The sequence below is a fragment of the Vanacampus margaritifer genome, chromosome 9 (assembly GCF_051991255.1).
Source record: "Vanacampus margaritifer isolate UIUO_Vmar chromosome 9, RoL_Vmar_1.0, whole genome shotgun sequence".
NCBI classification, from domain to species: domain Eukaryota; kingdom Metazoa; phylum Chordata; class Actinopteri; order Syngnathiformes; family Syngnathidae; genus Vanacampus; species Vanacampus margaritifer.
Window position 1 is genome coordinate 22,067,070 of NC_135440.1, and position 13,519 is coordinate 22,080,588.

Consider the following 13,519-nt stretch of genomic DNA (forward strand, 5'->3'; position numbering starts at 1 on the left):
CACTATCAAATCTTTTTGAATCAATTATCCTATTGACTTTTCCTCAAATACTCTATTAATCAAGTATTCCCCCATATTGATGGTAGGTCCTAACTTGTTACCTTGTGGCCAAGCACCATCACCTTTGGACAGAGGTTCCAGCGTTCAAACCCCGCCACGATGATACGGGTGAGTCCTTTACACTGCACGGTGATTTCCAGCCACCATCGTTCCCAAACTGGGATAAAAACGAGTGGGTAATGTTCAAAATGGTATCTGGTGTACAAACTGTGCCAACACATCTATCCATTCATTCTCTGTGCCTTACTAAGGGAAGTGGTTCTTATTGGCATAGCTTGAATGCAGTATCAACTTTCCACCAATAGATGGTGCTAATAGATAGTTCATGAGTAGGACCTTATGAGGAGTCAGGACTTTAATGTCTGTGCGGACGGCCGAAATTCTGCCCACGAAGCCAAGGGGCAAATATTTAATTTTGTTGACTTATTTCTGTGATGAACGTATTCTGCTTACCCAGCCGTAAAAAGAAATACAGTAGTGCCTTCATAAGAGTAATCTACTCTATCCACACTCATTTCTTAAAAATTAGTATCTCAAATAAGAAAAAAATGCACCTAACAGGACTTATACTGTATAAAAACACAAAAACATAACATTTTCTCTCCACATGGGAAAATACGAGGAGAAACAAACACGACTGTACCTGATATAGTGCTCTTGCTTGTTCTTCTGTGGGGTTTATTGGCGGCTGGCGAACCAGATTAATGGTGCATTAGCGCCTCTAGCGGAATAAAGTTGTAAAAGTATCAAGTATATATTTGCAATGTAGATATTAAGAATAAGAAAATTATTGGCTGTTTGTCAAATAAAATATTTGAAGAAATAATCAAAGTTACCAGAATGTAGTCATAACTTTGAGAAATATACAACATGATGTTCATTATGTTCTGAAATAGTAATCTTAAAAGACCAAGTTTTCATTAAAAAATCCTTCCTCAAAAAAAGATGTATATCTTACACCATCAATTGAATGAGTTTATATAATAACACACCAACTCAAAAAGTTAGAATGTTTTTTTATAACAAAATTATACTTTTCTTCTTTTTAAATATACACAACTATAGTGGACGTCATACAAGTTTGTTTTTCGGACAGAAAGCAAGTTCCATTCAAGCTTTTATAGGCCAAAAATACATTGAGGGTCACATTTTAATTTGAGATGGTTTTATGATAACGCCTGCTCTGTTTAAAATTTGCTGTCTCACAAAAAGGTCAAGCAACAGCTTCGCATTTGTTCGTGATTTTTTTATTTGTTTAAATGAAAAAGTGATCACCAATGAAAATGCAAACTGTTAAAATTGCATAAATGTGCAAAAGGAATGTGTAAAAAGCAATGAAATAGCATACTCAAAAAGAAAAAGATTAAGATATAAGTAATAGCCTGATCATTTTAAATAAAAAATACAATATTTGTATTTTTGTCATTGGTGGGTACATCTAAAAAAAAACAAAAAAAAACGGTTTACCTGTTTGTTTATTTTGAATGATAAGGGAGCTATTATGAGTGGAATTAATGCAAGTGGCAGCAGGAGAAAACTTGTGATTATCGTGTTGTGTTGACACTTCCTAAAAAATACTTTTGCTATTGCACAAAGGGAGAACGAAAATAGAATTTGGGAGAGGAAGAGTGACTACGAGAAGACGACAGCTGCACACACACTTATTGAGGTTCGTTCAACACCGTTTAAAGATATCTTTCGGATTTAGTCAGTTCTTTCCGAAACACGCTTCGATGTGATATTCTACCTGCAACACGGCAGCAATTTGAATTCATCTGCAACTCTTTTCTATCATCGTATTACGATATCTTTCGGACCAGTTTTGTGTGTGACATTTTTTCCATTAAATAGCAGAACTTGTTGGCTGCGCTGGTGGCCCAAAAGTCTGCCTTTAAGGATGATTTGGGTCGTTTTGCTCTTCCACGTGAGCATCTACACAGGTATGAAAACGATCAGTCACTACAGTGGATGTTAACCTGTTTATTAACTGCTATCAAGTATGGATAAAAGTTGAACCTCACTAGAACTAGTGGTACAGCAATGTCTGATGTGCAATTGCAACGGCTGACCAGTGGGTGGCGCCGTGGCAGCGTACAGGATGTCACGTTCATGGTCACTGCGGTGATGGTCGGAAGTCGGATAAATCCGAGTTGTTCCCATTTTCGACCGCAAAAGTTCAAGGCTAAAGTAAATAACGAAAATGGTGGATAGACAGTGATCAATTGTTTTTTATTTTTGTCCTCAAAACGCATTTTGACCTCCAGCAAACTTGCCTTCTCGCAATTTTGCTCAATTGATTGTTTTTTGTTTAATCTTATTTCATAAGCATTTCATACAGTTTAATAGTTCAACGTATAATTTCATGCAGGAAGATGGCGGGCAGTGGCATACTATTTGGGTTATTTTGAATATATATGAATGAAGAACACTATCTAGTTTTATACTCTAGTAAATTGTGTTTTACCATTCACGGTCTGTGTTTCCAAAGGGGTCGCCATTGTAGAGTGACGTCACATTATAGTCTGTCGTGAAGTCGGGATACTTTTTTTTTTCCCGACTTCGCAAATGGAATTTCCGGGTCAAGATATTTATAATTCTGTTTTCATTATTATAGAACCTCAGCTTTCTCTCTGTTTTGAAAATGTACTGTTTGGCTTCAATAATTATCTATCTGGAAGTAAAAAGGCATTTCATATAATCAATCTTGTTCTAATATTGGCAAAATGGCATTTACACAAATGTCGGTACATTAACCAGAGACCAAATTTTTTCTTGTTTGAAAATGAAGTCAGATAATAGATTAAGTCTATTCGACATTTCACAAACAAGAAAGCAAGCAAAACATTATATTTATGAGAACTTTATAATATATTTTTGTAAAAGTTTCTTCCCCCTGGCTGTTATACTGTTTTGTATTCTTGCATGTTCAATAATATATATAATTTTTTGAAGTGGAATTTTCGTACATAATTCCTGATTTGAACTCGGAAAAATTCGACTTCAGACTATCCTCGAATGCCGCAAAATGCACAAGTTTAGTAGTTGGCAACTGTTCAAAAACCGTTTTGATGCTGTCCAGAGTTGTCCATCAGTCCACTATAGTGACTGATGGACAACTATTCAAAAGTTGCTTACATCTATCTAAATGCATGATACTGAAGTTGGGCGTGTGTATTTTGTGGTGTTATTTTAAAGCACGTAGCCACGAATTCTGCACATCGGGCTTCTGCATCAACCTGAGTAGAACCGATATCGTGTCTGAGATGGGCCTCTGCGTCGTCATCCCGTGCTCCTTCTCCGCCTCGGATTTCACACCTCAGAGCGTTGTGTGGTTCAAGTGCCCCCAAAGCAAAAACAGATGCAGCGACTCGGAGATCATCTTCCACTCCAAGAACAGCGACAAAGTCCTGGACGGCTTCCAAGGTCGAGTTCGGATGCTGGAGACCGACGTGACTCGCAAAGACTGCAGCATCATCGTCAACGATCTCACGCCTTCGGACTCTGGAGCTTATCAGATGAGAGTTAATGGCTTGCTGGCGAACAAGACGACTGGATTTATGTTCAAGAACCGAGTGTTCGTCAACGTAATGAGTAAGTTGTTAAAGAATGTCATCTGTGTCATATTATTGCTACTTTTTAACCGGCGGATAATTTCAACGCGAACTTTAGCAAAAACGTGTATTCTCTGCAATAACAAAAAAGAGAGACTATTAGCTTACTGACTCACTTGAAATCCATTTTTGTGTGAGTACGTCTGTATTATACTGCCACCTGGTGGCCAATATGCACACAACACAAGGAGCAAAATGTGGGACAATTGAACAAACAAGATTCGATGTTGTTTTCATACACAGTGATCTTATCCAAAAAAGACCCAATGCTGCCATCTGCTGGCCATATACTTTTTATTTATTTATTTACTAACTTTTCCATCAAAATGATCAATACAGAGCTGGCCAAGACTTTGATGTTGATGTCAATCCATGTCAACGGCACTCAAAGAGTTTTAATTATGGCGTTCTCTTGTCAGCTCTGTGGCAGAAGCCCACCGTGTTGAGCCCCACAGCGGTCGCCGGTCAAGCGTCGACGTTCACCTGCATGGCCCCGGGCCTCTGCTCCGGCTACGTCCCCACCATCAGCTGGGCGTGGAGGCGAGCGGGAGACAACGACTCTCACGCCATCGTCAATAACCTGACCATCTCCCGGTATACTTTTTCGCCGACCGCTCTGAGGTACAAGTCAACTTGGACCTTCAACGCGACTGCCGAACATCACGGCCGTGACGTCACTTGCAAAGTCTCCTACTATGGAGTCAACGTGACCACGGAAAAGACGGTGAAGCTGTATGTTACTTGTGAGTAGCACCCACTACTGATCCGATTGATCTTATGAAATGTGATTGATCTGACATTTATGTGGTCTTGAAGCAACGATGGCGTCAATCTCACAAGTTGAGAGAAATTAGAAGTAAACTGGATTTTCGAATGGGACCAATTTAGAAGGAAAGAAAAATAAAATATTGAAAATATCCTACAAGCCAGGGCCACTTCGAATATAGATTGCAAACTGAAACATCAGTAAAAATCAGTGGCAGAACTATACGTTAGGCAGGAGTCAGGCCAGACCGGGCCGATCAGAAGTCAAAAGGCCAGGGCCGATTTTTTTTCGTGTGCCAGTTCAGCACTGCTCCAACACATTTTCACAATTTGTCAACTTAAAATTAAAAATGACGTAAAATCCATTTAAGTCTTGTAATATTTCTACTTTTGACTCAATCTTGTAATATTTCAAATTTCGACTTAATTTCATAAAATCACGATCTATTGTTGTAAAATTTAGACTAATTTTGTCCTTGGCAAATTAAAACATATTTTTGGGAAATGTACGCCGTATTCTTGTAACATGTCTACTTTCAACGTGACTTTATATTCTCATAAAAATCACGATTTATGCTTGTGAAATCATGTCTTAAAATTAAAATTATGAGTGATTCTTGTAAAATTATGACTACTTTATTATTTATTTATTATTCCAACATAATGACTTATTCTTGTCATATTTCAACTTATTCAATTTATTCTCATAAAATGTTCACTTATGTAAAAAAAAAAAAACTTATTGTTGTAAAATTACAATTAATTCTTGTAGAATACAACTCTCACCACATGGCTTTGTTTTGACCTATTCTTGTAATATGTCTTATTCTTGTAAATCCCATTTTATTATTGTAAATTATGACTTGTAAAATTATGATTTATTTTTGTAAAATGAAGGTTTGTTCTGAAAAATTGTGATTTACTCTTGTTAAATTGTAATTTATTTCCGTACTATTTCTTTTTTTGACTTAATTTTAATTTTAGGAATATAAATATGATCAATTGATAATATAAATAATAATAATAATAATAATTATTATTAATCTTCTTATACAGTCGACCCTCGCTATTCACAGGGGATAGTTACTAGTCTATCCTAATAATAATAATAACTGACAACCATTGAATTGCATTGGAGGACATTTATATTTATATACTTAATTATTTTTACAACCCGTCCAAAACATTTAATATGTGTGTTTTCCTCCTAGATGAGAAGCCTCCATCCATATTTGGGCGGACGACACTGAAGGAAGGCGACACTTTGACTCTTTTTTGCAAAGGTCAAAGTTTCCCGCCCTCTCGCGTCATGTGGAACCTTCCCTCTATCAACGCCACAAACGTTCCACGCAGATCACCGCTGAACCCAACGGCATCGAACGCCTCTCTGGTCATCCCCAACGTGACAACGGGCCACTCTGGTCGCTACGAGTGCGTAGCGACCCAGCATACGGCGCATGTGGACGTGATGGTGACGTGTGAGTACAGCGAACAAATGCTTACGATATTTGCGGTCACACAGCACAATATTGTGTGGGTCTTTAAAGATCAGTCAAAATGCTCTAACATGGCTGCCAATATTTGAAAATGGCGGTCATTCAATGAGTGACAAAGCTAACAAACGCATTAGTATTTGACAGTTGCTATTTTTTGCATTCATTTGAAGCTGTCACACATTACAAACACACTTCAGGTAATGAAAAAAAAAATCAGAGCTAGAGAAAAAAAAAAAGAAAGAAAAAAAAATCAAAGGGGATTTCAATATTTTTATTTATTTTTTTGCTATTTGTAGCAGAGTGCGCTCCCATATTTTCATGCTAAATGTGCACTTCTGCAGGGTTCGCAGGAATCCTCGACGGGTCCGGGTGTTTGCTGAGGGGTCAAATGTTGACCTGCGTGTGCATCAGCGGCGGGGTCCCACCACCCGCCATCACTTTTTTGCTGGCCAACAGGACGGTCTGCAGTGCCGTCGCCGCCAAGTCCAATGACAGAGTAAACGGCAGCGTCACGCTAATTGCCGGCGATCTCAACAACATCTCTGCTGTGGAGTGTGTCAGCACGCATAAAGACGGCGAGGACAGGAAAGCACTAAATGTTCGAATAACAGAACAAGAAGGTGTGAATGATTATAATTTCATTATAAGCTTGATTTTGTGAATTTTCTGACATAAAAACACAACTTACTTGGAAAATGACGATTTGATGACGGAAATAAATCTTGACTTACTCTCATAAAATTCCGACTTGTTCTCGTAAATTCAGACTTAAGTCTTTTTATGTTACAACTTATTTTTTTGCAATATTGTGACTTTCTCGTAGCACTACAAATTTGACTTATTCTTATCAACATACAATTTTTCAACTTTGTCCCAACTGACCAGTAAGTGAACAATAATTCATTTACGTTTGTGCATTTTCTGTACTGTCAATTTGAAATAATGCCCAATTTTTGAATTAAAGAATGGAAATTAAAACATTTGATTTTTATAAGGTATTGTATGCAATATTTTAACTTTCAATATATTCTCATAGAATGGCAAATTATCCGAGTAATATTACAAATGTTTGCAATATTTATTCAACGTAATAGAACATTTTGATTTCATGACCCCGTTAGCATTTTGCATGTAGCTATACAGTAATTTAACATTTTCACTTTCTGATTGTGTCTTTGTCCTAAACAACATGATTAACAAACACTCCACCCCTCTTTGATTCTGTCCAAGGTATGAAAAAGATCGTAACCATGCTTCGTCCGGATATCTTCATCGCATTTTTGAGTGGCGCGCTTCTGTCAGCCATCTTGTGCTGGTTGTCCTGGACATGCTGCAGGTACACCTTCTTCTTCTTTTTTTCTTTTTACCACTTTTATGAGGCACATCTTGATATGTGTGTTCGTGTCTACTTCCAGTAAAGCAAAAAAGAGCCCCGGGCGCTCAGATTTGGAGCTGTTGGCCCCGCAAGAGGACCCACAGGTATTCATTTAGTTGCTAACGCTAGCATTTTCTATTACTTTTTTAACTATAGGAACTAATGGCAATTGGGGGGATCATTTTTTATATATATATATATATATATATATATATATATATATATCATTAGCTATCACGCAAATGTAGAAAGAAGCTAACTAGCATAAAACGTAAAAAATAATAAATGTTTGCAAAATAAGTGCACACAAGCTAGCTGGTGGCTAGCTCATCACACACAGGAATCCCCCGCTATCTGATTGTCCTTTATGTCACAGCAGTTCAGTAAAAAGAGCTAAACTAAAACTAACATTCCATTTATTTATTATTTCATAAATAAATAAACAAAGAAACTTAATACATTGTGGAATTTGTGTACTGTATATTGTCAAACACCACGCTAGCCGGTCAGCAGCTACGTAGCTAACTAGTAGCTAGCTAAGTAGCACTTAATATGAGATTGATGTCCTCTCTCGTCAGGAGCACGACATCAAAGACGTCGGCGAGGCTGCGACCAAAGCGGACGTGGACTACGCCAGCATCAACTTCTCCGCGTTGAGGAGAAACAAAACCAGGGAGGCGGCGACCAATCACCAGGCCACCGAGTACGCCGAGATCAAAACAAAGGGGGACGGTGGCCAATCAGTAGAGCATGACGACGATAAAGGAAAGGAGGAAATTACGGTGGAGGATAAGACACAAGGCAACAATGATGAGGAAGAGAAGGAGGAAGAGGAAGAGGCTTTGTATTCAAACGTGAAGGAGGCGATGATGTCATGAATGGTCACCCTTCGCTTTAATTCCGATGTTTTCAACTGAAAAAGAAACCACTCAAAGGAACTTTAAGATGTTTTTATTGACATGCTTGATATGTATTGAAGGCGAGAGTGACTTTAAACTCTTTTTTTTTTTTTACATTTACTGTACATACAACATTCTTTTTATTTTGCCTTTTATAACCCTTAAATGCTTGTAAATCCTAAGGATATGTACATATAGATGCTTTTTATTCCTATCACCGAACATATTACATTTCCTTGGATGATCGTACAAAATTTTGGTTTAAAAAATATGATGACATGATTATATTAAATTGTATTCAGGATAAGGGGTACAAAGAATTATGGACATTTTCTCGATTCATAATATATATTAGTAGCAGTGTTTTTTTTAAAAGTACATATATAAATAAATCAAATTATGAATTATTATTTATAAACGTATTGAAATATTTCAAATGCACTTCAAGATGTTCTTATTGACATGCTTTATTTACATACAGCATTCTTTTTATTTTTCATTTTATAACCCGTAAATCCTTGTAAATTCTAAGCGTATGTACATATAAATACATTTGATTAAATTTCCATGGATGGACATACATTTTGTATCTTTAAAAAATATGATGACATGATTATATTAGATAGTATTAAGTCAGGATAAGGGGTACACAGAATGATGGACATTTTCTCAGATACATTTTATTTCTAAAGCACTTTACATTTGAAATCAAATCACAAAGTGCTCCAATAGGTACAGGATAAAACACACAATAAAACCATCTATATCAGTAGCTGTGTTTTTCAAAGTAAATATAGAAATAAATCAAATTATAGATTATTATGCATAAGTGTATTAAAATATTTCAAATGTTAGCATTTTAAACATTTGTACAATGTATTATGAATATTTGTGGCTTAAAAGTTTTTTTTTTTAGCTTTATTTAAATATTCAAACAATATGGTGGTTAAAAACATAAAATATAATGATCCAGCATCACTATCTTCAATACATTTTAATCTTTAATCTTTCCATTTGTAATTTTGATTTTGTCATATTTTTCTAATGGATCCGATGAGATTGTGCAGGTGTACCTAAAGGAGTCCGAGGCCGTGCTGCTCATTTACAGGTCGAAATTTGAATTAAAATGACATTTCTTCATACAGTAACAATGTGCATGCCTGTCATCTTCCCTCCTGACATGATTTCACTTGTGCATGCATGTGCTTCAACAGATGGAGCTTCATTGGGTGACAAGGTTCGACACTTGAAATAGAAAAAGTTCACATGAATGGTAAGGAGGCTCTCTTGTTATTCATATATATCATTTAAATCATTATAGGGGAATTTAATCTAAGTCACAAGACATCCCACGTTATTCTGAGGAGCATTGAAGCACACGTGTACATATGCAAACACAACCACACAGACCCACACACATGCTCACAAAAACATACACGTACACATTAATTGTTGGTGATTTCAACATGGTTGCAACAAAATAATCTGCTAATGTGCTTCCGGATTTCTTTCATCTTCACGCCGTATATGATCGGATTGAAAAGAGGATTGTACACGACGGTTTGTATCGTCAGAACCAGTTGCACATTTTTTGGAAGCACAGACTCAAGTAGCCCTAGGATAACGTCAACGGCCATCAAACAGACGGTGGCCATTAATACAAGCAGGTGCGGTAAACACGTATCTACCACTTTTTTCTGGACTTCTCCGTGGCTACGATAGGCCACCATGAATATTTTGAAGTACGTGAAAAAGATGAACAACACGGGGAAGACAGCTATGATTAATAGACTAATTAAAATCCACACAGCGAGATACGCTGGGAACAGGCAGCAAATCGTCCCTATTGTAGCATTGCAAAAAAATCCTCCCAACGTCAAGCTGCAGATTTTTTGTTGGGACTGAATGACAACTGTCACCGACAACAAACAGGCAGGCACAAACCAGGACAAAGCCAAGAAAACGCTGACGGTGGTCGTGCTCATGGTAGACGCATACTGCAGAGGCCTGCAGATGGACACGTATCTGTCATAAGACATAGCGAGCAACAACATGATGTCAGAAGCACCTAAACTGTAGAAAAAGAAAAGCTGCACCAAACAAGCGGAATAGGAAATTCTCTGCTGGTGAGACAAGACGTCCACCAAAAGTTTGGGGTAGATAACGGTGCTGAACAAAAGTGTGTTGAGAGACAACGCTGCAATGAAAATGTACATGGGCTCATGAAGGTTCCTGTGAATCCAGATGAGACAAATAATGATGCAATTAGAACACAGAATGAGAACAAACAGTACCAAAAAAAACATCAAGTAAACATATCTGTACTTTTCTACTTCTATTAAGCCGCCAAGATTTAGCATCACTGTTCCATTGCGGCCCATCATGACAAACACACAAGACAAATGACGACACAAGTTAAACGGATCATCCACGCGTCCACCTTGATGCCGATGAAGTGTTCGTGAGCAGGAGACGCATACACAGAAGTAAGAAGACATCCAGCTGATGACAGACGGCGATTGGTCGTCCTGTTGAGGAGGCGTTCTGCTCCTTCCCTCTGTGACCTCCAAATCCTCAGAAGGCTTAAGACCACTTTGAGCTTCTTCTTGTGGCCCCGAACTTTTGTTGTTAGGTAACGAAAATATATATAACGACCATTACTAGGGCTGGGATTAAAAAATGGAATAATCAATATCAAATCAATGTTCTTTTTTGAGCCTGACCTCAATTCATAAAACCATGAATCTATATTTTAATATCTATATTTTCCCATAAATTCATCCGAAAATAGAATTTTCAAGGCCTGTTTTGTATCTTAATGTTTTTAAAAAAAAAGTTTCCTGTTTACATGAATTTAAGAGTATTTTCTTACATTTATGACTGATTGTACTTTTTTAAAATTTATATTTACAATTATAATTACAATTATGAAAATATTGTCATCTCCTCCTTGCTGATGTCAGGTGTTTAAAAAGGTCATGTTCAAGCTTTTTCTACATCACGCATGCTCCGCCAATGCCCAGATGAGTACAAAGAGCCCTGACTGTTTTACCCTGACTGCACCTATCAGCTTTTATCTTCCCCATATGATATGTTTTGTCTTAGGCCCCGCCCACACGAAAGCCAGTTTCAATGTATCCTCAAAAGTTTCTTTTCTTTGCTTTTTTTTCTTCTTTTTTTCTCGAGAGCTCAGTACTGTTCATTCGGTAATTTTACCGATTTGACATGTCATCATCATTGCTCTCTTTTTTATTTTATTCTTATTTTCTATTTTGTATGTGGGTGAGTATGTGTGTGTGAGTGAGTGTGTGTGTATTCATTAGTTCACCTAAAACCTATTTAAAAAAATTCCATACCGTTCACCTAAACCGAACACTTCCAGCCAGAGTCGTGAGGCTGTCAGGAGACCCGAGGAAAGACCAAAGAAAAGACAGGAAAGTGAAATCCAGCACCGACCAGACGCCACCCACCGGGCCACCAACCAGAGTCCTTCACCAACCCCAGAAACATCTAAATTCCAACAAATCAGGGAGACCTCAAGAGACCAAAGGAGAGACTGAGGAACGGAAGGAAGGACAGACGAAGCAGAGTGAGATCCACAGACACCAGCCTCCGCCGATTCAATGACCTGAGAAAGAAGCAGATTGTGTCTGAGTTTCAATAGATGCTGGTGTGGTGGATCTGGCATGCATGAAAATCTCCACCAAAGAGGGGAGCCGTCGACCCCCGCCAGGACAGAGCAAGTGCAACACCTCAGGGCCCCCCAGGCCGCGGCAGCGACAAAGGACGACCCCCGGGCCCCGCAGGGGCCACCGGCCGGAGAGCAAACCCAGGAGCAGGAGCGCCACTCAACCCAACACGGCCCGCGCCCCCAACCCAACGCAGCAGGACGGGGCACTGCAGGCCCACCAGGCACCCCCGGTCCACAGCCCCCGCTCCCCCCACGACCCCCAGCCCCCCATCCACCCCCGCCATCAACCCCAACCCAGCCCCAGCCGCTTCAAAACCCCCAGAACCCCCAGAACCCCTAGACCCCCCGGAACCCCCCCCCCCAACCAAGCCGCCCCCACCCTCACCAACCGGCAGCCCCCCAGCCTCCGACCCCCAGATCCCGGGGATCCCCCGCACCCAGGCATCGGCGCCGAAGACGGGCCAGACAGCGGAGCGGAGAGGGCACCTGCGCACACCCCACCCCACCCCCGCGCCTACCCCACCCCCCGCCGCGTGGAGGGACGGAACACCGGGGGCAGAAGATGGGGGCACCGGGGGACGGGCGGCACCCCCGAACCCCAGGCCAAGCGGGGAAAGGCCCCGGTCGTCACTTCAGCGTTCTTAGTGAAAGCTAACCCTATTACTGAGTTCGCCAGCTCGCCGACTGGCGAACTCTACCCCTAAACGTTGAATGTGACCCCACCCAGTGTATGTACAAGTGTGTGTGTGTGTGTGTGGTGCATTAAAATTGGGAGCAGGTGAACCGGAGCAGAGGGAAATGATATCCCCACGATCCACCCGCCTCCCAGGCATGTCAGTGAGTGTATGTGGTGCATTAAAAAAAACAAATAGGGGGGCGGCGCGGCGGGGACACGGACAGGGGACCGCAGCACTGCTCTATACTGCGGTCTGCCCCAACTGATGGCACCCCCCCCCCCCACACACACACAGTTGTGTGGTGCATTAAAATTGGAGGGGAGTTGTAGGGAGAAGACGGTGTTTCCAACCTACCCCACCCCCCCCAAAGTGTGTTATGTGCCCTATATGTCTATAAAAGTGTATTGTGCAAAACTAGTGCAGTGAGTTAAGAGGAGTGACCAGCCCCCCCAACCAGGCGGGGGCAGGAGGCGCACCCGCCCACCAAACCCCCACCCATCCCACCGGGACCCCGGCGGGCATATGGGACCAGCCCGGCGGGGCAATAGGGCTCGCCCCCCCCCGTATACTGGGGCCCGCCCGAGGTGCCGTGGGGGGAGCGGGGGGGTTGTGGGCCGGTGGGGTGCCTGGTGGGCCTGCAGTGCCCCGTCCTGCTGCGTTGGCTTGGGGGCGCGGGCCGCGTTGGGGTGGGGGGCGCTCCTGCTCCGGGGTTTGCTCTCCAGCCGGTGGCCTCTGCGGGGCCCGGGGGTCGTCCTTTAGCGCGGCCGCGGCCTGGGGGGCCCTGAGGTGTTGCGCTTGCTCTGTCCTGGCGGGGTTCGACGGCTCCCCTCTTTGGTGGAGATTTTCATGCATGCTAGATCCACCACACCAGCATCTATCGAGACTCAGACACAATTTGTTTCTCCCTCAGGTCATTGATTCGGTGGAGGCTGGTGTCTGTGGATC

General features: G+C 41.0%; 2 protein-coding genes and 1 long non-coding RNA gene across 6 annotated transcripts in view; 1 reads left to right on the forward strand and 2 right to left on the reverse strand.

Moving 5' to 3' along the window:
• LOC144057364 (uncharacterized) overlaps positions 1-732 on the reverse strand; it is a 25,579-nt gene extending 24,847 nt beyond the window's left edge. For all 3 annotated transcript variants that reach the window (XR_013295233.1, XR_013295234.1, XR_013295232.1), the window contains exons 1-2: positions 704-732; positions 102-217 (exon numbers count right to left, since the gene is read on the reverse strand). This is a non-coding gene — a long non-coding RNA (uncharacterized LOC144057364). The remainder of the gene's footprint in view (positions 1-101; positions 218-703) is intronic.
• Positions 733-1,707: 975 nt separating this feature from the next.
• On the forward strand, positions 1,708-9,300 carry LOC144057363 (sialic acid-binding Ig-like lectin 5). Of its 2 annotated transcripts, XM_077574833.1 has the most exons (8): positions 1,708-2,000; positions 3,256-3,651; positions 4,091-4,414; positions 5,648-5,914; positions 6,274-6,552; positions 7,163-7,268; positions 7,348-7,411; positions 7,886-9,300. In XM_077574833.1, exons 1-8 carry the CDS (start codon positions 1,958-1,960, stop codon positions 8,183-8,185), a joined length of 1,779 nt encoding a protein of 592 aa, XP_077430959.1. In that variant the 5' UTR covers positions 1,708-1,957; the 3' UTR covers positions 8,186-9,300. The 2 variants fall into 2 exon arrangements, with proteins under 2 accessions (XP_077430959.1, XP_077430958.1); XM_077574832.1 differs by lacking the exon at positions 1,708-2,000 and having other exon boundaries at positions 2,571-3,651.
• A 351-nt stretch (positions 9,301-9,651) lies between these two features.
• Positions 9,652-10,587, reverse strand: LOC144057755 (olfactory receptor 1500-like). Its single transcript, XM_077575629.1, has one exon. The coding sequence runs from the start codon at positions 10,585-10,587 to the stop codon at positions 9,652-9,654; it is 936 nt and encodes a 311-aa protein (XP_077431755.1).
• Positions 10,588-13,519: the final 2,932 nt, after the last annotated feature.